General features: G+C 48.6%; 1 protein-coding gene across 2 annotated transcripts in view; it reads left to right on the top strand.

Moving 5' to 3' along the window:
* Window positions 1-9658: 9658 nt before the first annotated feature.
* The window catches only part of BNC1 (basonuclin zinc finger protein 1), a 42462-nt gene continuing 27523 nt past the window's right edge, over window positions 9659-24597 (top strand). Inside the window, exon 1 of one of the 2 annotated variants that reach the window (XM_070400420.1) lies at window positions 9659-9754. In XM_070400420.1, the coding sequence (XP_070256521.1) occupies window positions 9746-9754 (9 nt within the window). In that variant the 5' untranslated portion in view covers window positions 9659-9745. Of the gene's footprint in view, window positions 9755-11237; window positions 11790-24597 lie in introns of those variants that run through there. The other variant, XM_070400421.1, reaches the window with a different exon arrangement.

The raw sequence follows: 24597 nt of genomic DNA on the forward strand, positions 1-24597 counted from the left end.
AATGGACATGAAGGAAGTCACTGGATTTCTGTTAAGATGCAGGCCCCAGGCCCAGGGCTTGCTTTTGTCCTCCCTTTCGCAGCCTCGGGTTAAACTTCAGTGACTGGGCTAGATGTGAGCATCACGTGTCACCAGGGCGCTCCTTCAGTGAGCACACGGGGTCTGTTTCCTGTAGAATGTCTCTTACTCGCTTTACTGGCCCTTTGACAAGCCATTAGCGCTGGGCATTTGGTTAATTACTAAACTCCTGGTGACAGACTAAGCTGGCCTGTTAAAACTTGTGTTGTAATTTGAAGATCAAAAGCCACACCTCTGGGAAACGTTGGTATCAAAACATTTGGCCTTCGGACTGAAGGGCCCGGGTTCGATTCCAGTCCAGGGGACGTGACCGGGGTGCGGGCTCGATCCCCAGTAGGGGGGTGTGCAGGAGGCAGCCGGTCAATGATTCTCTCTCATCGTTGATGTTTCTATCTCTCTCTCTCCCTCTCCCTTTCTCTCTGCAATCAATAAAATTTTTTAAAAAATAAGAAGACAGATTTGGTGTTGAAGCGGAGGTGTTAGAAGCTTTGGTCTGACAAAATGGATTTTCAAGCACAGTTAGCAAGACATTTTTAGAAGTCTTCAATTATGCCATTTACAAGAAGGTACCTTTTAAGAAGCTACAGGTCAGGAACATGTTTTTAAATCTCTTCATGTATTCATTTATGGGTCAAGCCCATGTTCATGAAGCACCTACTGTGTGCAGAAGAGCACTGTGCTAAATTCGGGAAGAATCAACAGTCCGTTCAAAAATCTCAAAAGCCAATAAAGAAAAGTCTTTTCAAAAATTAAGGGATGTGCCAGTGAGCTTCTGGACAATATTTTACTTAAGATCGAGGAGAAAATCATGATTAAAGTATCAGCATGCTTTGATTGGAAGATTCTCCGCACGTGACCCAGGGTTTGTGGATTGAGGGCCTGTGTTAGGAGGGTCTCTCCTAATCCTCTATCACCAACATCATCTAAGAGTGAACGAATGAGCCCAGCTAGCATGGCTCAGTGGTTGAGTGTCAACCTATGAACCACGAGGTCACGGTTTGATTCCCAGTCGGAGCACATGCCCGGTTTGCGGGCTTGATCCCCAGTAGGGGGTGTGCAGGAGGCAGCCAATCAATGATTCTCTCTCATCATTGATGTTTCTCTCTCTCTCCCTCTCTCCCTTTCTCTCTGAAATCAATAAAAATATATTAATAAATAAATAAAAGTGAACAAATGGACAAAAACCGTTATGACGGAAGACACTTGGTATTATTTCATTTCTCCTCCAACTCAGAACAAGCCTCCAGTAAAACAGATTGTACGTTTCTATGTCACTTGAGACACTATGGTTTTCAGAGCTTCAACTGAATTTCCCTACCATTCTCCCCACTCTGCGCTTCCTCGTGTATCAGTTCTGTCACCTTTCCGATTTTCCTCTATTATTCCCAACATGGCGGCCAGCCATAACCAGGATATTTCCTTCTTCATGACTATGGGAAAAGAAATTAACCTTTCCTAACCATTGTTTTTGAGAAGTCAAACAATCAAGCAAAAGACCTGAGCTTTGAGCTGATTGGACCACCCTGGAACCAATCCCTGTGGCCATAAAAACACTTTGGTGCTGATTGGTGTACGCACAGGTTACCTGAGCCAATCGCCTGTGGGATTGGGGTTGGGTATCTACCCAGAGGACATGGCTGGGACATGCTGGAAAAGGACTGAATTGGAATTTGAGGCGTCAATCACAGCATAGTGTCTGCTACAATCCGTCTAGATTCATAAAATCTGAATTACCAAGTAATTTTTATTCAATATCAGAGATAAGCTCTGTAAAGAGGAATCTACTTGTTAAGCCAGGCATTTAAAGATGATTTCACTTTTTCGTGAATGGGTAACATTAAGTTGGTTTTTTTCATAGCTCTCTTTTCTCTTCAGAATACAGTGGGGCCTTGACTTACGAGTTTAATTCGTTCCATGATAGAGCTCATAACTCAAATTACTCGTATGTCAAATCAAAAAGTGAATGAGTGAGACACGTGATGCTGGGCTGATGTTGTGGCGTTCACTGTGACGTTCCGCTGTGCCAACTAGCGGTGGGGTATCTGAAGCTGGCTCGTAACCCGAATTTTAGCTCGCAACTCAAAGCATAAAATCGGCCGAGAGACGGCTCATATCTCGAAAAACTCGTTACTCGGGACACTCATAAGTCAAGGCCCCACTGTATACTGAAAACACTCCCCAAAGAAATGCTCTTACAGTTTGATATATTATTAATTGATAATGATTTAAAATTTATCCTATATCCCATCTTCCCTAAGCCTTTCTTTCCAATTTCCAAAAGCAATAGGATCTAATTTACAATTCTCAGTCAGAGAAACCCAAATATTTGCTCCTTCACCTTGGATAATGGATCATTACATTTGCAGAAGATGCCATATTCCAACGCATAATGAGCCCCCAAACGTTTTCCTCAGATGCGTGTTCACCAGCCTCCCCAAACGTATCAAAGCAGAGCCTGTCCTGTCCTCACAAAACTCACCCCAAATTCAGCTCAATATGTGAAGTGCCAGTCTGGGAGATTTTCAACAACTAAGCATTTCTCCTACAGTTTCATTAGAAATATAGCTCCTTGAGTTCAGAGACGTAAGTGTAGAACTAAATAAATGTCCAGGGAGGCACCCACCTGTGATATTTTCCTCCCACTGCCTTGGTGAGGAGAGAATGAACTGTTAGGAAGGCAGGACAGAGCCATCTTCAAACACTCACGGTAGTTCAAGCATGTCAAACTTGCAGCCCGCCAATATAACAGTATGTCAGAAACGAATATTTTTGCAGCCCAGCCAATATAACAGTATGTCAGAAACATTTCTCCCCACTAATACCAGCAGCGAATATTTTAGCAGCCGATGGCCACGTCATTAGTCTTGGACTGACTTGTTTGGTGTGAACAACAGGAAATATTTCGCTTTTGAAGAACAAGAAAAATAGGTTTATTTGCATTACGCTTATTAATTTGTGCAGTGATTCAGTGTCTGGTGAGTTAATGTTCAAGAAAATATATTAATTTTTATTAAAATGTTCTATGATTTTATGTTAACGAAGGCTCATTTATTTCAGCCCTTTGCATTCAGCATGTCTATCGAAATAAAGCTGTTTCTATGAAAATAGAAGCTCTTGTTTTTTTTTTGCGGCCCACATACACTTAAACCTTGTTTATTGGGCCCGTGTTAGCCTTTGAGTTTGACACGCCTGCTGTAGTTGATTGTTTAAAGGCTGTGGAGGACAGACTACAGAAGGAGCTAGCTTCACACACCTCAGACATAAAACAGTGGTAGCCAAATTTGCAATGTTCTCTCCACCCGTTACATTTGAAAGAACCATCCTAAGCTTTCAACTTGTCCATTTTGAAAAAAGGTGTTCTTTCCTGATTGCAGAGGGTACCTGCCCCTGTGGGCGCACACACTGCATCACTGGCAGGCGCATTCAGGGGAGAAGTTTAGAATCAGGCCAGGGTTTGTTTTCCGTTCGGAATCCACAATCATTCTTCCTCAGACATCACCTCCTTGATTTTGGCCATCCTGGCTGCCAAAACCCAACATGCAAGGCGTACTGCGTTCCCTGTAGCAGGATCTGCAGGCATTTTGGTCTCTTCGACGCCTGGCCTTGTGTGAGAGGTGGAGGCACAGGGAGAGTTGTCTGTCACCACAACCCTATGCTATCTTAGGAATGGCCTCACCTCCTTCCTCTCAACAGGGAACAGCCCTGGGGCTAGAGGGAAGAAACTGGGACACCTGGGCCAGGCCTGGGGCAGGCCGGCTGCCCCCCAGCAGGCAGAGGTGTGTGCGTTGGGGGGCGGGGGTTGCAGCTTGGCCCAAATGCTGCTTAGTCAGGCTCCAATGCCTAGCTGAGCTGCAGATGTGCCCAGACCTGCCACCACCACCAGGTGTCTGTGTCTGGGCCGGGAGGTGACGGAGCAAATGTGACTCTTGTCTCCTGGTGTTTCCAGACACCGTCCTCAGAGGAATGCGGAGGACTCAGGCGGGGCCGCCCCAGAGGGCCTGTGACAGAGCGGCAGCTCCCTACCCACCCTGTCCTGTCGTGTCAAGAGTCCTGCCTGGGTAGGGTCGACTCTCACACAGTCTTCCTGCCAACAGCCCCAGGGCTGGCTCCTCCAGGCCACTGACGGGCTCAGGTGGGAGGCACCTACCCACCTGCCCTGCTTAATATGCTGTATCCATCATTAGTGCTCAAACCTCTACAGCCAGAAGTATTTTTTTTTCTTTTTCTTTAATATATTGTTATTGATTTCAGAGAGGAAGGCAGAGGGAGAGAGAAATAGAAACGTCAATGATGAGAGAGAATCATGGATCGGCTGCCTCCTGCACACCCCTCACTGGGGACTGAGCCTGCAACCCAGACATGTGCCCTTGACTGGAATCGAATCCAGGACCCTTCAGTCTGCAGGCTGATGCTCTATCCACTGAGCCAAACTGGCTAGGGCTATTTTTTTTTCTTTTTAATACAATGAGCCCACGATTAAAAATACCTTTCTTAATTTAAAAAAATAAATTTCAAGCTCATTTGTCCCCACTGGGCAGAAATTTCTTGTGAGGGTTCGTTTCTCAAGGAGAGGCTCTTCTGCATTTAACAGAATTAGTAACATCTCCAGGGAGTCTCCTTACCAGGGTGTAAATACTGGAAAAGGTGACCAGTCCATCAGTGGACTCTGAATCGAACGCAAGAAGGTTGTTACTAATTTCTGTGTGGCTTTTGAAAATTCGTTGTTGTTTTTTAACTTTTAAAATTTTTCAATTGCAGGTTACAGTCAATACTATTCTCTATTAGTTTCAGGTGTGCAGCACAGTGGTTAGACAATCATGGACCTTAGAAAGTGCTCCCCCTGACATTATAAGGACCCACCTGGCCCCATACATAGTTATTATAATATTACGGACCATATTCCCTTACGCCAGCGGTTCTCAACCTGTGGGTCGCGACCCCTTTGGCGGTCGAACGACCCTTTCACAGGGGTCGCCTAAGACCATCCTGCATATCAGATATTTACATGACGATTCATCACAGTAGCAACATTACAGTTATGAAGTAGCCACGACAATAATTTTATGGTTGGGGGTCATCTACAACATGAGGAACTGTATTTAAAGGGCCAGAAGGTTGAGAACCACGGCCTTATGCTGTCATTTACATCCCTGTGACTATTCTATAAATTCATGGGAAAGCTCAGGCGGGCTGTGAATTGTTCTCCATCAGGAGTGATATCCACCCTACAAATGTTTATTGCACACCTCCCATATACCACAAGCCCAGGCCCCGAAAAGACATCACTGTATATAACAAAGGGAGTACAGCAACAGCACGTCAGCCAGATTCAGCCTCAAAACATCTTTCGTTTGACTCACACCGTATTTATCAAAAATCCGAATTAGTTGCCAACTTTTACGTATCAGAACGTTTTCAGCTTCTCTTGAAAACTCTGGAAATCTGGCGAAACGGAGCCCACATTCCCCGCTGATGACAAGCAGAATAACAACTACCCACTTCAGACAGCCTGCCGAGGTTCGGGGTTTGGAATGCCCCGGCTCTCGGTTCACACAGCCCCCACCTGCCCAGCCCTTCCACATCTGCCTCGGTTCTCAGGATGGGCAGTCAGCGCACCCCCACCCTGGCAAAGGCCTCACTCAGGAACACAGCGGTCTGAGCAGGCCGCTCCTCTCAGGTGAGCTACTTCTGGCCTCCATGAGAACAGGTCACGGTGATTTTTTGATTTTGTGTCTTCTCAAATTTTCCCCTTTTTTTAATAAAGATTTTTTTAAACCCTTGGTATTAAAGTTAGAGAAGACATTCTGATTTTCGTGCTCACTGAAAGGAGGAACTTGACACAAAAGGAACGTAGCCAGGCTGACACATAGAAGCAGAAAGTGGGGACCATCAGAGAGGGGTGGCACTCAGGGATGCCCCCATTGGCCAGATGGAGAAGCTGGGGCCCAGGGAAGGAAAAGCCATGCCCGGTCCCACCACTGACCAGCAGAAGAACAGCGGCTGCTCTTTTCTTTACTCGGGGGTGGTTTCTCCGTCCCGTTTTCTGCTTACGTGCTTCCAAGGAGTGACAGAGGAGTCTTTCAAATCTGGGGAGAAACACAAGGAGTGACTTTAGTAATATCAGGTACCGAAATCTAAGCGAAGCTGCAGAAGATTAACTAGTAATTTTCAGCGACATCTACTGATTCCCTCTAAGTCGGTGGTTCTCAACCTTCTGGCCCTTTAAATACAGTTCCTCATGTTGTGACCCAACCATAAAATTATTTCCGTTGCTACTTCATAACTGTGATGAATCGTCATGTAAATATCTGACATGCAGGATGGTCTTAGGCGACCCCTGTGAAAGGGTCGCTCGACCGCCAAAGGGGTCGCGACCCACAGGTTGAGAACCGCTGTTCTAAGTAGATCAAAACTGTCATATTTGAAGAAATGTCGATCCCAGTAGATTCTGTTGGGAGGGGGAGCCTGTTTTCATGTTTTCAAATTATATATTGCCAAAAATCTTCCCTGCCTTTGTAATCGGGAATAGAGTTAAGCAGGTTGATCCCGATATTTTTGCTAGTGGAAAGTTTTACTAAAACAAGTACGTTCACCTGCAACAAACACAAAGATACTGAGCAAAACCTTCAGTAGGACAGATTAAAGATACTTATGTGAGCACTTGCCTGGGACATAGATATTTTGGTGTATTCATTCATTTATTTATTTAATTTCAGAGAGGAAGGGCGAGGGAGAGAGAGATAGAAACATCAATGATGAGAGAGAACCATTGATCAGTTGCCTCCTGCATGCCCCCTACTGGGGATCAAGCCCACAATCCGGTCATGTTCCCTTGACCAGAACTGAACCTGGGACCCTTCAGTCCGCAGGCTGACGCTCTATCCACTGAGCCAAACCAGCTGGGGCTTGGTGTATTTATAATAAGCATATTGTGGCTACTCAATAATACTATGACCAAGAAATCTTCTGGTAAAAAATGTAAATTAATTTTAAAAAATCAGTTTTACGTGCAGCAGAAAGGAAGGGAGGACAGCCATGTTTGCAGAACAGAGACTGTCTTACTAGTATTTAGCCCAATCTGCCCGGGGACAGTTGCACACCTCCTTTGAAAGATGATGAGGACAGGAAGGCCAAGAACGCTGACTTCCTCAGCTAGTTTCCAATTGCTGGGAACCGGCTAGACCCAGGTCACTCGTAACTCCCAAACCTGAGCTTTGTCGGCCACAACTCACAGCACAGAAGCCACTAAGGTAACCGGTGACTGCAGACGTTAAGACAAGGGCACATCAGAAGGAGGCCAGAGAATGCAATCAGCACCGTAAGAGAGGCAGATGCAAGTGCTGGGGGTCAGAAGAGGGCAAAAGCACATGAAATGGAGAGCTGGTGGGCAGTATCCCAGAAGGCTTCAGGGAAGAGGTGACATCCGAGAAAAACTTGGAAGGATGCGTGGTGTTACAACAGGCAGAGAAAAGAGGAACAGGGGGGTTGGCACCAGCTAGATCAGTGGTTCCCCACCTTTCTGTGGCCACGCCCCACCTAAGCATCTCTAACATCCTGACACCCCCCACCCCATGACATATAATTCTTATTATTCAAAAAGTGAACTCCTATTCATGGGGAGGAAGCCTAAAAGGCCATTAATTTGGTCTAAACAAGCTTCCAAAGAACATGGCATCCATGAAAGAGAAAAATAAAAGAACGAAAGGACAGTTGAAGTTCTGAGGAAGAAATCACCAAGAAATCGTTTTTAAAAATAATAATATGAAGTGATACGGAAAAATAGCAAATAAAGTTTCAAAACATAGGATAGAGAACTGAAATGCACAAATATGTCACCATATACTTATGAGAGGCCCGATGCACGAAATTCGTACAAGAGTAGGCCTTCCATTCCCTGGCTGCGGGCACCGGCTTTGCTCCGGCACCCAAAACCGGGCTTCCCTCACAGGTCCGGAAGGACGTCTGGTCTAATTAGCATATTACGCTTTTATTATTATAGAACTAGAGGTCCAATGCACGAAATTTGTACAAGGGGCTCAGCCCTCACAGCCCCGGCTTCGTCCAGAAGGTCATCCGGAAGGATGTCCAGATGGACATTCGGAAGGTCGTTTGGCTGTCTGGTCTAATTAGCATATTATGCTTTTATTATTATAGATATACTGTATACTAGTATGAGGCCCCTAGAACCATAATAAATGCAAAAAATTCACTGTTAATAACCCATTCCCGACTTGCCCCCCTATGGGGCGTGTGCCCCACGTTGGGAACCACCGAGCTAGATGGAAGGTAGGCAGTTGGGGTTTGGAATTCACAGAGCAAAGCTTCCTAAGTACATTAGCCACGTGAAAAAAATCACTCTTCCCAACTCCTGTCAGGCAGGGCCGAGTCCCTCACAGGGGGCCAGGCAACCTCATGCCTGCCAGAGAGGGCACAGGTGCTGCAGACCCAGGACAGTCACCTGGCCCCAATGTCCTGCACGTGTCCTGCCTGTGGAAGGGCAGCAGGGCCCCGCTGGACCTCACGGAGGCGCCTCCCCACCCCCACCCCCAGGTAGCCACACTCTTCCACATGCACCCTTTTCTCTCCTTTTCCTCCTCTTCCTCCCAGAGGCCTGCATCTCTCCTAGCCCGAACCAGGCACTGTCTGTCTGATTGCAACTCCCTTTTCCTTCCACCTCCCACCATCCCCCTCAATCTCAGCTTGTAGAAGGCTTTTTTTGTTTCCCAGGCAAGGATCTGTTTCACCAGCAGCAAGGTGGGTGGGTGGGTGGTAAAAATCGGGGAGGAGGCAGCAGGAGCCCCCAAGTCCAGCCTTCAGAGAGCACCCCTCTAGGGAACTGCGTTTCCATGAGGTTCTGTGTCCCCCCCGCCCGCCCGCCCTCCCCGGTCCTGCTGGCAGCTGCGGCCCATCTCCGTCAGCTCCCGGGGGTCAAGGAAGCCGCTGGCTCCTCGGGGCAGGCCCTCCTCGCCATGTGCTCAGCGCCGGCGCTTGGCGTTTGAACATTTCATTTCATCTCATCCCCGGCACCCAATAAGAGGGGTGAAAATCTGACCCGGTTTACAGCCCAAGCACGCGAGGTGCAGGGAGCAAGCCCCTCGCCCTGGGAGCGCGGGGCAGCCGGGGCGGTGACCTCTCGCGGCCACCGCGGGGCAGGGGGCTCGCTGGGGTTCTCGGCAGAGCCTCCGGCGCCCCTGCTCCCCGTCGGGGACAGGACCCACGCGGCCTCTAAAAAGCAGCTCCCGAGGGCGCCCCGGGGGAGGCGGGCGGCGGCCCCGCCGAGCGAGACGGCAGCCAGCGAACTTCAGAGCGCGAGGCAGACGCGGACACGTCTGTGTCTCCCGACAAGTGCCTTCAAGCCCGGCGGGGCAGACACCTCCGCGCCGGCCGCCGGCGAGGTCTCCGCGGGCTCAGCGCGTCCGCGGGCGGCCCCGGCGGGCGGCGGGCTCCCCGGGCGGGGGACGGGCGGCCGGCGCGGGGGAGGGGCGGGGAGGGGACCGCGCGGGAGGAGGCCCCCACCGGGCGCAGGGGGCGGGCGGGGAGGGGAGGGGAGCCGCCCACTTCGCCGCGTCGCCCCGACGGCCGGAGCTTGGCTGCGGCGGCGCCCGCCGAGCCGGGGCGGACGCGGGCCGGGACGCGCGTGGGGAGCCGGGCTCCGGGCGGCCGCAGGATGGCGGAGGTAAGCGGGGCGCCCTGCGCGCGGGGTGGCCGCGGCGCCGCTCGGACCCGGGCCCCGTCGGCGCCGGGGTCGCGCCCTGGCCGCCTCCGAGGCCACCTGCGCCGCGCGAGGGGGGGTCCCCGCGGCCGCAGGACGGCGCGGCGGGTGGGAAGCGCGGGCCGGCGCCGCGGCCCCGACCGAGCGCGCCCTCCCCGGCGTCCCCGCAGCCCTCGGCTCGCGGGCGGAAGGGCCGCTGGTACCTGGGCTGGCTTTCCGTGGAGAGCGGGGGCCGTGGAGAGCGCGGGGCCCGGCGGGCTGCAGCGACCCGGGTCCCGTCGCGCTCGGGGGCGCATCTGCAGTGGAAACGTGCGCACCAGGTGCCGGCGGGCGGGGCGGGGGCGGCCGGGGCGCACAGCGTCCCCTCGGCCGAGCGCGGGGCCGGGGACGCAGCGGAGGGGGCGGGGGGGGCGCGCGGGGAAAAGCCGGGGGCGCGTCTCCCGGCCTCGGGACGGGGCACCTGCGGGGACGCCGGGGACTGGGCGGCCGGGCTGCGCCCTGGGGAACGCGGCGGGCGGCGTCGGGTGCCTGCGGCCGGCGGGGCAAGCGGCGCGGGCGGGGGAGGCCGCTGCGTGTCCCCGCGGCCCCCCGGCCGTGCCCGAGAGGCTGGGGATTTGTCATCCAGATGTGACAAGATCGCAGAGAGGCGAGGGCAGGAGGAGATCTGATACTCATCAGTGCATAGCTCGGAGCCAAACTTTCTCCGACGCGGTGTAGGAACATGTTCTTCTCATTTAAGGCATCTCTTTGTGGCTGCGCGGCTGCCACCGGCCTGACTTTGACAGCGCAATGGAATGCCCGCGAACAGCCTTAATTGCGGGAGTGAAATGCTGTGTGTTTGGGGGGGGGGGGGCGGGTGGGAGGGAGGGAGGGGGGGAGGATCAGACCCTCTTAAGGTTCAGTAATGTCCCCCGGTTTTATGGCCGCGCGCTCCCCGCGCGCCTCTGAAGGACGGGGCGTTTAAATCAGGCCAGACGCCTGGTCGCAGCCAGGCCTCTGCTGTTAACACTTAAGGGGCCTGCAAGAGGCCCCACTGGTGTCCTGGGAATCCCTGTCAGGGGGTGTGAGTGTGTGTAGGGGAAACATGTGTTACTACAGCTTTGGGTCCTCAGAGCAGATCTAGCAACAGTTTTTGGGTTGTTTTTTTTTTAATTGATTTCTTCTCATCAAAGTGACCAAGATTCTGGCTTGACCATAAGTGAATCAAAAAAAACAGCATTTGGCAGATCCTTCCCCCCACCCCCCCTGGTGATGTTTTATTCCTTGTTTATTGTTTTAAGTCACCATTGGATTTCGTGGGATCTCTCCACGAGATTTCTTGGACCCTTCGCCTGCAAATAGGTGTTGAAATTCTGGTGCAAGGATAAATGTACTGGCTGTTCAATGGTCCCTTCCCAGATCTGTTGATACACGTTAGTTAAACATCGTTAAAATCGGCTGTGTCAAAATGACGCGTTTCTGTACACCACACTAAAGAGCATTCCTTCGGGCGTTATTAATTGTCCAGGATTTGATTTTTGCTTTAAACATAGGTGTGAAAACACGGCCACCCCTTTGGCTACGTGTGGGTTTTGATAAAGAACTTCATCCTTTCGGGCAAAGAACAAGATGTGAGTCATCTTTTGATTTCTCGTCCAGTAAGTTCGCCAACTTTAATTTCACCCAGAAAAAAAAAAAAGTATTACGGTTTCCACTCAGCTATCAGCTGAACACGTTCCTGTTATAGTGGAACGCCGGAAAGAGGTGGTGAAATCTTCACTTAGCACCAGTGCTGTTCCTGCTCCGGGAACTCATAGTGACATCCAGACACCTGTGTCGTTTAATTTGGAATATCATCTGTACCCAGAGCCTAGAAAAGGGTTCAGCAACAGGCTGCCCCTTCGGGCAGAGAGAAAGCGGTTCGTGTGACGTGCGAGTTTGGCTGTGAAAACATGACCCGTTTGCTCTGGTTCGAGTTCACATTAGGCATCCAAGGCAGCCAGCGTGGGCTAATTGTCATGTAAGTGTAAATCTAGTTCTCATTAAATCCCAGAGAGGGTTATTTTTATTTTTTTATTTTACATCTTTCCACGAAGCCCAGGCCCATATTCTGTACCTCAGAATCAGCAGCGTGGAAAGAAAGGGAATCCAACCTATTGGGCGAGGAAAGCCGTATAGATTCTCCCTGTGGGATAAGTAGTAATTGTGCTTTAAGTACGCACTCCTCGTTTATGAATGCTTCGGGATAGATATAAATGGGAAAACGATTTTAAAGTTCGGTTTTGTCAGTAAAACCAAGCCGCAGCGTACGGGGTGCGGGGCCCGGGTGTCTTTCAGCTTTTGGTACGTGCTTTAGAAGTTATTTTGACAGTGGCCATTAAAGAGTTGCCCCGAAGGTTCCACAAGGTAAATTACTTGCAGGAGGAGCGAGCGTTACCGCAGGGTGAATTTTCACCTCCACAGATGTCATTGAGAGTGAGTTACTTTCCTCAAAAAAAAAAAAAAAAAAAAAACAGCCCTGTTTAAAAAGAATTAGAAATCCCCTCGCTAAGGTGAGAACTCAGCACTGAATTCTCATCCTTTTTTATATCTAACACCAACACTTAGGGAGTCACTACATTTTTTTTTTTTTTACATTACCTTATTCCGGGTAGTTTACTACGGGTTTTTAATTTGGTTGGTTGAGATATTCTATTTTTCATGACTTGCCTAAGAGATTTCAAGATAACTGGGTTCCGCACAGAATGGGGCATCTGGAAGGATTTTAGTCCTTTTTTTTTTTTTTTTTTTTTTTTGCCTTTTAAATCGGTTTCTACCTGAAAACCTGGCTTCCTCTTATCTTGTCATGCTTTGAAGCCCTTTTTCCTAATTCTGGAAATTCCAAGATTCCAGTGTGGCCCCATTCCTCTACCCAGCCATATGCCTATTTTATCCTAAAAGGGGTTGCTCTGGCTGGGGGGCGGGGGGGGGGGGGGCGCAGTGTGATACCATCGTGAAGTACAAAAAGGGGAAGTCTAAATAGAGCAGGTCTGTTTCGCCAGAGTCCAATTTGGTGCCTTTTCAGACATGGCAGCGTTGGCAGCACACGGGCTGTTGCTGTTGCCTTCCACACATGGACTCATTGCTATAAACCAGCCCTAATGATGTATCGCAGGAGGGCTCTGCCTTGGGGGGATGATCATTCCACTGAGCTCATGTGAGAGAAAGGAGAGATGGAGAAATAAGACTTTGCGAAGGCCAGGTCCACGCAGCGTCTGTCGAAGGAAATGGTTGTCCCAGGTAAATTGTAGTTCAGGCTGCTAACACCCCCCGCCCCCATCCCGCCCTCGTACAGTTACATTAAATTGTCTCCTCTTTCAGATGATTTCTGTGGTCTTGCCTTGCACTCTAACATCCCAGCTCTCCACCAGCTTCCAGAAACATTGGCCTTCTTCTCTAACCCTCTGATTCTTTCTTGTCGTACTCATTTGTGAAGGCAGAATTTTTATACGGGCAATGCTGATACTTCATGGTACACCATACTGGCTTTGAAGGCAGTGATCAGGATAGTGTCATTAACTGTCTGGTCTTTCCTTTTTAAAGACTTTTTTATTTTGAAAATCTAGGGTGGTGTTTGGTGTTGGTTATTTGTTTTGCACTTAGCTTTTTAAATCTAGTTCTCATTAAATCCCTCACAAAGAAACGTTTGCAAAATTGTACTTAGAGATGTTCGCGATTTCATGGTTACTTGGCGGCGGCAGCAATAGTGCGGTTGCATTGCTTGCGTAACTGGCCACCTCCGTTAAAGTTACCCTTAAGTGTAAAAAACAAAAATTTATCCTAAAGTGTAAATGTCTTTTTTGTTTTTGTTTTGTTTCTGTTTCTCCCCCCGCCCCGCCCCCCCGCCCCCCGCCCCAGCCTCCCAAGCTGAGTGTTGTGTTCAGACATTCGCTACATGTGTAGTTAGTTTTTTGTTATCAAAGGTTTCTGAAGATTACCCCCTGAAGTCTCCCAAACGTAGGTTACTTGTGTCCCCTATTTCTCTATAGTTTTTGTTCTTGTTATTGTTAGTTCGTTTTTCAAAAACAAAGACTTGGTTGGGTTTCTAAGATGATATTTGCCTGTTTTTCTACGTTTTCTATTTTTTGTGTGTGTTTAGAACTAATCATTTTAAGGGGGAAAAAAAGGCACAGCTGTTAAATTATTTGGGCACCCCGTTTAGACTTTGATTTATAGAGATCAAAGAACAAGCGTTCCCCCATCCCCTCCTTTGAACTAAGCAGCAAGAGAACATCACGGCGTGTGTCACGCACACTTTCTACTCGCAGGTAGACTTGGCCCGACATCTGTCCCGAGCTCCCCCCCGCCCCCCCACCTGCCCTTTCCACGCCTTCCGTCTTCTTTGACTGGTCTCTCTCTTTTCATTCCCGTCTTCCGAGTGCGGACCCCAAACCTGTCAGTTCTCCTCCCCTGTCGCTTTCACACGTGCTGCAGATGCCGCCTACCTGGTTTCTGAGGCCTCCCCAGTCCAAGCTTGCAACTCGTGCTCCTGGAAGACAGGGTCTCCCCCTCGTTCAGAGCCCTGATGGCTTCGTGAACCAACACAGAGACTCCCGGCTGCCCATCTGGACAGCCCACTCCCACCCCCTCCCCAGGTAGCCTGTCTAGGTGGGCTCTCGCCGCCTGGGACAGATCTGTGCTCTGTGGCCCAGCCTCCTGGGCTTGATGCACATGCTCAGGGTGAGCCTTCTTTGTGCCTCGGGCTGGTACTTCCTGCAAACGCTGCCGGGAGCGTGCCTGCTGCCTCCTGGACGGAGCCTCCTCCCGCCTCTCCACAGGACTTTGCTTCCTCCCTCTATGTTTGCTATCACACTCGAAAAGAAGCCCTAGCCGGTTTGGCTCAGTGGATAGTGCATCAGACTGCGGACCAAAGGGTCCTGGGTTCGATTCTGGTCAAGGGCACAGACCTCAGTTGCAGGCTCCTTCCGAGCCTGGGTCCTGGTCAGGGCTCGTGCAGGAGGCAACCAATCGAGATGTTTCTCTCACATCGATGTTTCTCTCTGTCTTTCCCTCTCTCTTCCACTCTCTCTAAAAATGAATGGAAAAATATCCTCGGTGAGGATTAACAAAGAAAAAAAGAAAGAAAAGAAAATGTTGGAGAGAGGGGGGAATTTTTATTTATCTTATTTATTTAACTTTTTATTAGAGAGAATTTAAAGCAAAATGAGAATAGTTTAACGGAGTTTAGTGATATGTGCTTGGGGATTCAACAGTGATCAACTTTGGACCAATCCCATTCATCCATCCTCCCCCACCCATTCCCCCACCATTACCAACACTGGAGTACATTGAGGCAAATCCTGGACATCATATTATTTCTTTTTTTAAAATACATATTTTTATTGATTTCAGAGAGGAAGTGATAGAAACATCAATGAAGAGAGAGAACCATTGATCAGCTGCCTCCTGCATGTCCCCCACTGGGATCAAGCCCACAAGCTGGGCATGTGCCCTAGACCAGAATCGAACCTGGGACCCTTCAGTCCGCAGGCCAGTGTTCTCTATCCACTGAGCCAAAACGGGTAGGGTGAAATCATGTAATTTCACTCACTAATGTTCTAATACATAGCTCTAAAAGAAAAGCCTTTTGTAAAAGACAAAAGCAATATCACCATATAACACCTAAAAATTAACAACTCTTTAATGTCATTAAATTTCTACTATTCAGATTTCTTTGATTAGCTTGTAAACTTGATATTGCCGTTGGTTGGTTCAAATCAAGATCCAAATAAGGTCCATATGTTGTCTCTCTTTTTAAAAACATTTTTTTTTATTGATTTCAGAGAGGAAGGGAGAGGGAGAGGGAGATAGAAACATCAATGATGAGAGGGAATCATTGATCAGCTGCCTCCTGCATGCCCCCTACTGGGGATGGAGCCCAAAACCCAAGCATGTGCCCTGACCGGGAATCGAACCCAGGACCCTTCATTCCCCAGGCTGACGCTCTATCCACTGAGCCAAACCAGCCAGGGCGTATGTTGTCTCTCTTAATCTGTAGACTTCCGCTTTACTTTTTTCCTTGCAATTTATCTGTTGAAAAAGCTGAGCTGTTTGTCCTGTCAAATGGCTCCCACTCTGCGTTTACTTCCTTGTGATATCATTTCAACATTCCTCTATCCCCTGTATTTTCTGTGCACAGGAGTTGACCAAGAGGCTTAGGCTAATTCAGATTTCAACATATTTGGCAAGAACACCCCGTGTGTAATGGATATATCCTTCCATCCAAAGGCAAATGAGCTGGTTGTCATCTTTTTAATTAGGAGTGGAGGAATGCTGACATTCGAATTCTTTCTTTATTTATCACTGGAATACTTCTGTAAAGAGGATCTTGGTCTCACCAGTGATTTGGTTGCCCTTGAAGGACTGTTTGTATATAAAAAAAGGAATACACACTTGAGTCTTTCCCTTTGTTTACCAGGTGTGTGTTTTTTAAATATGTTTTTATTGATTTCAGAGGGGAAGGGAAAGGGAGAGAGAGATAGAAACATCCATGATGAGAGAGAATCGTTGATCCACTGCCTCCTGCACGCCCTCTACTGAGGATGGAGCCCACAACCCCGGCATGTGCCCTTGACCAAAATCGAACCCGGGACCCTTCAGTCCATAGGCCGATGCTCTATCCACTGAGCCACACCGGCTGGGGCTGTATACCAGTTTGGGGAATAATCCGTTGGTTCCCTAGCATCTGTAAAGGTGACCGGCGAGTTTTGCGTTTATTTTCAGTATCTTTTGAATTGCTAGATCCTATGATAGTGAACGACTCACACTGATTTTTGACAAATCGCATCATCTGCTCAGCTATTCTTTGCCCTATCAGGTTGTATGACGTGTCTTCCCCCTATTGCTCCCCAAGAGCGGACACTGGGAGTTCCTCATCTTTGTACCCCCGGTTACCAGTACACGGTCGATGCCTTAAGCACAAGCAAACACAACAACCCAAAAACCCAGTGTGTTAAATAAATGGGCATCGTTTTGTCCAACGACTAATGGAAGATGATGGCATGAGATGGACATCTGGTCTGAGTGTTTCTCTGGGTGGGTCTCAGGGCCGTGCTGGTCGGAGCAGGCCTCACACACAGACGGGCCTCATGGGTGTTCTTCTCTCTTCACCCCGGTTGTCCGGAGACATCTGGCAAATCGTGGTGCTGTTTCCAGAATCCTTGTTGTACCCCTGTGGGTTTGCATGTGTAAGAAAAACAGTAGAGCACTGGATGGTTTGGCTCAGTGGACAGAGTGCCGGCCTGGGGACTGAAGGGTCCCAGGTTAGATTCTGGTCAGGGGCACATGCCTAGTTGCAGGCTCGGTCCCCAGTAGGGGGCATGCAGGAGGCAGCCAATCAATGATTCTCTCTCATCATTGATGTTTCAATCTCTCTCCCTCTTCCTTCCTCTCTGAAATCAATTTAAAAAATATATTTAGAAAAGCCCTAGTTGGCTTGGCTCAGTGGATAAAGTGTAAGCCTGTGGACTGAAGGTTGGAGGTTTGATTCTGGTCAAGGACACATGCCTGGGTTGCAGGCTCAATCCCCAGTAGGGGGCGTGCAGGAGGCAGCCCATCAATGATTCTCTCTCATCATTGATGTTTCCCTCTCTCTCTCTCTCTCTCTCTCTCTCTCTCTCTCTCTTTCTCTTCCTCTCTGAAATCAATAAAAATATATTTTAAAAAAATTTAAATAGAAAAATGGTAGAAAACTTAAAAAATAAAAAAAGAGAAAAATTAGAGGGCAGAAGGTAGGAAGCCCCCCCCAAAAAAAATCTTGTTCTAATAAGAGACGTGAGAAGTACAAACTGTGGGAGAGGCAGAGCAGCCACAAAGAGCAGTTGGTCAGAGGCCTCCCGCCCTTGAACGATAGGGTTTCCTGAACCAGAGAGGCTAGATCTGCAGCCACAGAGTGGGAGTGACCATTTCAGTGTCGGTGAAGAGAAACCAAGCCCTCTCCCCACAGGCTAAGGTGGGACAACTGCTTCGGAAGCTACCCTTGTACTAGTATTATAAATTGGCAGTTTCCCCCCCCCCCCCCCCCCCCCCCGGACTCAAATATATTAACAGCAATTGTCTATATCAGGGGTGGGCAACCTTTTTGTGAGTGCGTGCCAAAACCAGCAAAATCTCTGACTCAAAATTCTTCTGCGTGCCAACCCTAATTTTTTGAGAACATGTTACGCCTACCTGATATCTCTTAAGGTGTACGTATGTGAAGAACCTTGAAGAAATGATAAAATTCATTCGAGCGACAAAAACACAGTAGATGATGATGAAAAATACATTTATTTTTTAATGTATACATGTACACTGATAGTCCGACAGAAAACTTTATGACTCCGTTTGATATTATCAGTGGGACTTTTGCTGCTGCATCACTGATGACAGAGATTTTACATCAGGTTTATATTTCGTGACCTTCAGAGATATGCACGAGCTACTACTTTCATCCGTCAGGCTGCTCCTATTGCGAGACTTAACAAAATTCATCACTGAGAACAAAGATTCACAAGCGTATGTGGATGAAACCAAAACACTGGATCTAGGAAGGCAGGGAGAGTTAAGGCAGAGGCATAGAAATTGCTCTTCCCCTCTCTCGTCCATCCATGTCTATGGCCTTTATGATAACTTGTTATGTAAAATTATTTATTTATCTAAGATGCACCTACACTGAATTTATCTGAAAAATAAAAAAGTCGATATTAAGAAAAAAATTGTAAATGGAAGATTATAAGAGAGGATTTCGAGTGCCAGCAAAAGTTACTGGCGTGCCATGTTTGGCACACGTGCCAGGGGTTGCCCACCCCTGGTCTATATTTAACATTTTATTTTTAATTTTTTTATTGCTTAAAGTATTACAAAGGGTATTACATATGTGTCCTTCTTTTTCCCTGCCCTTGACAATCCCCTGGCCTCCCCTACCCCCCAGTGTCTTATGTCCATTGGTTATGCTTATATGCATGCATACAAGTCCTTCGGTTGATCTCTTACCCCCCTTCCTCCTGCCCCCCAACCCTCCCCGGCCTTCCCGCTGCAGTTTGACATACAACTTGGGAAAACCTGAAGCATTTTCATCCTAAAGCTCGATGACTTATAAACAGCGATACCGTATGTGAGTTAGCAGGCTGGGTCCTGTGATTTCAGGTTGGGAAATTTATGGTTCTTACCCCCGAGAATCGGGCACAGCCTTAGGATCTCACACTGAACAGAGGACCGCACACTCTGAACGTGGTCCTGGTGGTCTTGCTGGTTAGCTATTTTTCACGTGCTTTTTTTAAAAAAATATATTTTATTGATTTCTTACAGAAAGGGAGGGAGAGGAATAGAGAGTTAGAAACATCGATGAGAGAGAAACATCGATCAGCTGCCTCCTGCACACCCCCTACTGGGGATGTGCCCGCAACCAAGGTACATGCCCTTGACCGGAATCGAACCCGGGACCCTTCAGTCCACAGGCCGACGCCCCAGCCACTGAGCCAAACTGGTCAGGGCTCACATGCTTTTTATGCAGTCCCCTCCGTGGTCCGTAAGATCCGCGTGCAACTTAGGAAATGTATTTGGCTGCAAGTGAAAGGGCTCCCAAATAAGGCACCATCCTTTCTGCTCGGCCGTCCTCAGGGCCGTCCTTCAGGGTTGCCTCGTGGTTGCAAAATGGCCTCCGCCATCCAGCCATCACATCCGGGTTCCCAGGAGGGAAAGCAAAGAAGGCCCTCAGCTGGGCCGCCTCCAGTGTCCGAGGAGCTTTCTGTAGAACTCCACCACGGCTTTACTTGCATTCCACTGGCCCAGTGCCTAACCACCTAGCCGCCAAAGGAGATGTGGAAATGGAGGTTCCCTTACCAGGCAGATTGGGCAGAAGGACATGGAGTGGGCCTCTATGATTAGTAAGCATAAATGGTGCAGCTCTCTCCTTGGTCCATTCATTATTCTCTTAAATAATACCAGTGAGCCCTAGCCAGTTTGGCTCAGTGGAAAGAGCATTGGCCTGCAGACTGGGGCGGGGAGGGGGGTCCCCAGGTTCGATTCGGCGGTGGGGGTCCCAGGTTCGATTCCGGTCACGGGCACGTGCCTTGGTTGCAGGCTCCGCCCCAGCCAGGGCCCTGGTTGCAGGTGGTAACCAACTGATGTATTTCTCTCAGATCAATGTTTCTCTCTGTCTTTCCCTCTCTCTTCCACTCTCCCTAAAAATCAATGGAGCCGAACCAGTTTGGCTCAGTGGATGGAGTGTCGGCCTGCGGACTGAGGGGTCCCGGGTTCGATTCCGGTCAAGGGCATGTGCCTTGGTTGCGGGCACATCCCCAGTGGGGGGCGTGCAGGAGGCAGCTGATCGATCTCTCTCATCGATGTTTCTAACTCTCTGTCCCTCTCCCTTCTTCTCTGTAAAAAATCAATAAAATATAAAAAAAAATCAATGGAAAGATATCTCGGGTCAGGATTAACAAAAATAAGAATAATACCAGTGAAAGGTTTACAAAGCCTCAGGCCCAGGGTCAGCGACTAGGTGTTGGGTTTTGTTTGTTTGTTTTTAAATATATTTTTATTGATTTCAGAGAGGAAGAGACAGGGAGAGAGAGAGAGAGAGAGAGAAACATCAATGATGAGAGAGAATCATCGATCGGCTGCCTCCTGTACGCCCCCTACTGGGAATCGAAACCGAAACCCGGGCTTGGGCCCTTGACTAGAATCGAACCCGGGACCCTTCAGTCTGCAGGCGGACGCTCTGTCCACTGAGCCAAACCAGCCGGGGCTAGGTGTTGGTCTTGAGTTTCGTTTTGTTGCCTCTCGCAGGGATGATTCATGGTGAAGCAGCCTTTCTGGAGGGCTTACCGTCAGTGTTGTTGGTAGCTCCGTCTGTGCAGAGTCAGACCCCCTGAGCCCAGCGGACCTAAGAACCTGCTTGTCGGAGGCCTGGCAGGAACAGCAGTCTTACTGGGCTAATTGGCCTTTTCAACTCTCCGTCTGTAAATTCTCATTAACGTGCCTTATGGGCCTCGGAGGGAGGCAGGCGCAGGTAAGCAGCCCACTTTATGGTCAGAGGCTCCCAGTCAGGGAGCTGGAGCTTGTAGGGCTTAGCAGGAAGTAAGACATAAGTCGCCGGAGGCCAGTTGTAAGTTTTACTGCCTCCCGGTGAAGGATGTTCAGTATGCTGGGGGCAGAGTAGGGAGGGGGGGTCGCTCAGGCTCCCCAGCTCCGCTTCCGGAGGTGTCACTTTAATAGGCAAATCCTATGAATTTTATACCCTTAGACTTAGAATCAAACCCATACTCCTTGGTTTGCCCCCACAGTCCTGTGCAGAGTGGTCTCCGTCACCTCTCTGGCCCCCATTTCCTGCCATTAACGTCACTAACTCCACTCTGGCTACACTGGCGCCCTTTTCTGTGCCATGAAAACTCCAACCCCTTTGTGCCCCAGGGCCTTTGCACTTGCTAAGTCCACTACCTAACTCAGTCCTGCTGCCTCCAGTTCTTCACTGGCTCCTTGCCATCCTCTGGGACTCGGTTTATTTTATTTTTTAATACAGACAGTCCTCGTGGTTACGTCGGACCCTACGTACGTCGTTTCGTGGTTACATCGCCATCTCCCATTTATTTTTATATTTAAAAAAAGTTCCGTCATTTCGACGTATGTACATATGTGCTTTATGTTTTTTATTATTAACCACAAGTAAAGGACAGGAATTGTTATCTTTCTTGTAATTTTTTTTTTTTTTTACTGTTTCACTTCATTACTGCTGTGTATGTGCTCCCTGTGAGTGACGTAGGTGCTTATGTAGGTGGGTTCTGATTTGTGGCAAAAATCGCATTAAGTCGCGCCATAGGAACAGATCTCCAACGTAACCCAAAGACCTACTGTATATCTTTATTGATTTCAGAGAGGAAGGGAGAGGGAGAGAGAGAGAGAAACCTCAGTGATGAAAGAGAATCATTGATCAGCTGCCTCCTGCAGGCCCCCTACTGGGGATCAAGCCCACAACCCGGGCATATGCTCTTCACAGGAATCGAACCCAGGACCCTTCAGTCCACAGGCTAATGCTCTATCCACTGAGCACACCGGCCAGGGCTGGGACTCAGTTTAATTGTCACCTCAAAGCCTTTGAGGACAACCGTATCTAACAGGCGTGTACTCCTACCTCTACCCCTCCATGCCATCCAGTAAAATCGCTAGCTGAGACTTCTGCTCAGCTCCTTCATAGCACTTATCTTATTCTGAAAAGGTATTATTTGTTTACCTGATGATGTTCCGCTCTAGATATAAGTTCCTTGAAGGCAGGGACCTCATTGGTCTTGTTTAACACTTTAACCCTCAGAGTTTAGAATGTCTAGCTCATCAATGCTGAGTAAATATTTGGATGGTAATGCCTAACTCTCACAGTTGACATTGGGATCAAATAAACTCATAAAAATGTAAGTGCAGTTAGCATCAAATATGCATAGTTCAAGAAGTCATCTACCCCCAGTGTCCAAATTTGAGACCACCCTGATAGTCCCTAAGTCCCTCAGTTTCCTTGTCTATAAAATGGGGATAGTGCCCTAGCCGGTTTGCCTCAATGGATAGAGCGTCAGCCTGCAGACTGAAGGGTCCCGGGTTCCATTCCGGTCAAGGGCACATGCCCGGGTTGTGGCCTGATCCCCAGTGGGGAGCGTGCAGGAGGCAGCCCATCAATGATTCTCTCTCATCATTGCTGTTTTAATCTCTCTCTCCCTCTCCCTTCCTCTCTGAAATCAATAAAAATTTTTTTTTTAAATGGGGATAGTAGTACCTACCTCCTGGCTCTTTACTGCATTGCTACACACATGATAAATGATCAATAAAGCTTGCCAACTATGTGACCTTGGGCAATTACAACTCTTCCCTACATTTAAGTTTCCTGAGGATAGTTCCCTCCTCGCGGCGATGTCCTGAGGACTAAATGAGATAGCGCCTAAGTCAGTGGTTCTCAACCTTCCTAATGCCGCGACCCTTTAATACAGTTCCTCGTGTTGTGGTGACCCCCAATTTCATTGTTACAAATGGAACATAGTTAAAGCATAGTGATTCATCACAAAAACAATATGTAATTATATATGTGTTTTCCGATGGTCTTAGGCGACCTCTGTGAAAGGGTCGTTCGACCCCCAAAGGGGCCGCGACCCACAGGTTGAGAACCGCTGGCCTAAGTAATAGGCCGCCCTGTGGGAGGGCCGATGCCGGAAGGGTAGCTCATCTCACTACTGCCCAGCAGGACTCTGCGATGATAGACATGTTCTCACCGCCACTGTCCAGTATAGTGGCCGCCGGCCACCTGTGGCTACCGAGCACTGGCCATGTGGCTAGTGTGACCAAAGAACCGCATTTTAAATTTGATTTGATTTTAATTAATTTTCATGTCAACAGCCCCACGTAGCTAAGGGCCACTGTGTGGGACAGGGCAGAGGAAGTAGCTTGAAGCTACAGAGGCGCCTGGCTGAGCATAGTGTGACTTTGTTCCAGACCCAGAGCACAAATGACTCCCCAGACAGGGTCAGTGCCATGAATTTGGAAACCCCAAAATTCCTCTGTAATTTTTCTCCGCCCCCCTTGCATCTAGTCCCCCAAGAATATCCCCCTGGCCCTAGCCGGTGTGCTCAGTGGAGCGTCGGCCTGCGGACTGAAGGGTCCCAGGTTCGAGTCCAGTCAAGGGCACATGCCCGGGTTGCGGCTCGATCCCCAGTAGGGGGCATGCAGGAGGCAGTGGATCAATGATTCTCTCTCATCATTGATGTTTCTATCTCTTCCTCTCTCTGAAATCAATAAAAAATATATGTTTAGCACTAACTGGTTTGTCTCAGTGGATAGAGAGTCGGCCTGCAGACTGAGGGGTCCCAGGTTCGATTCTGGTTAAGAGCATGTACCTGGGTTGCAGGCACATTCCCAGTAGGGGATGTGCAGGAGGCAGCTGATCAATGTTTCTCTCTCATCAATGTTTCTAATTCTCTATCCCTCTCCCTTCCTCTCTGTAAAAAAATCAATAAAATATATATATTTTTAAATCTAGGTTTAAAATTTTTTAAAATAAAAAAGGATATCCCCCTGAATTTATCTTCCACGATATGAAAATATTTACATGTGCTAGAGATGAAACAGCTTTGAAGTAGACAGTGTTTATCCTCAAGCTCCATAACGCAGAGCCCATCAAATGCATGCACTGTCCAGCAGTGGGTGTTGTGTATCTACCCCACTGTGGTTCTGGCGGCCACCGCTGGGAATTCAAGTCAGCACCTCCCCACGCTGAAGGTAGGGCAGGCGTGCCCGGGAGAGGAAGAGGGACCCTCAGACCTACCTAAGAACGAGGGCATAACTTTCCATCTCAAGACTACAAATAACTGAATCATCCGTCACATACGAGGGGCGTCAGTAATTTCTGGGTGAATGAATGAGCAGAGGATAGTTATCAAAAAAAAAAACAACACCAGAATTTCGAATGTTGGTTTGTAGCGCATCAAAGCGACTAATAACAATTCAGAAACAGGCTGATTGAAATGAGTGCGGGAAAAGCAATAATCGTGCCTTGATGAGTTCAGAATGTTGTAAACATCTGCTGTATATTTCCGAAAAAAAGGTACTTCTATCCGGAGTCCAAAGGAAAGGATGTGAGTTTTAAGAGTTTTCCATTTTGATTTACATGAGTACTTTTCGTCCTGTAATTACAATTGTGTGTGTGTGTGTGTGTGTGTGTGTGTGTGTGGTTTGACCTCATTGTAGAAGTTTTCATGTGTCTTTAGGGATCAATGCTACAATTTTACTACATTGTGGGATTCTGAGCTGGGTGGAAAAACTCCAGGGCCTTA

This window comes from Myotis yumanensis, unplaced genomic scaffold (assembly GCF_028538775.1).
Source record: "Myotis yumanensis isolate MYYU_CA2020_CCGP unplaced genomic scaffold, mMyoYum1.0.hap1 SCAF_20, whole genome shotgun sequence".
NCBI classification, from domain to species: Eukaryota; Metazoa; Chordata; class Mammalia; order Chiroptera; family Vespertilionidae; genus Myotis; species Myotis yumanensis.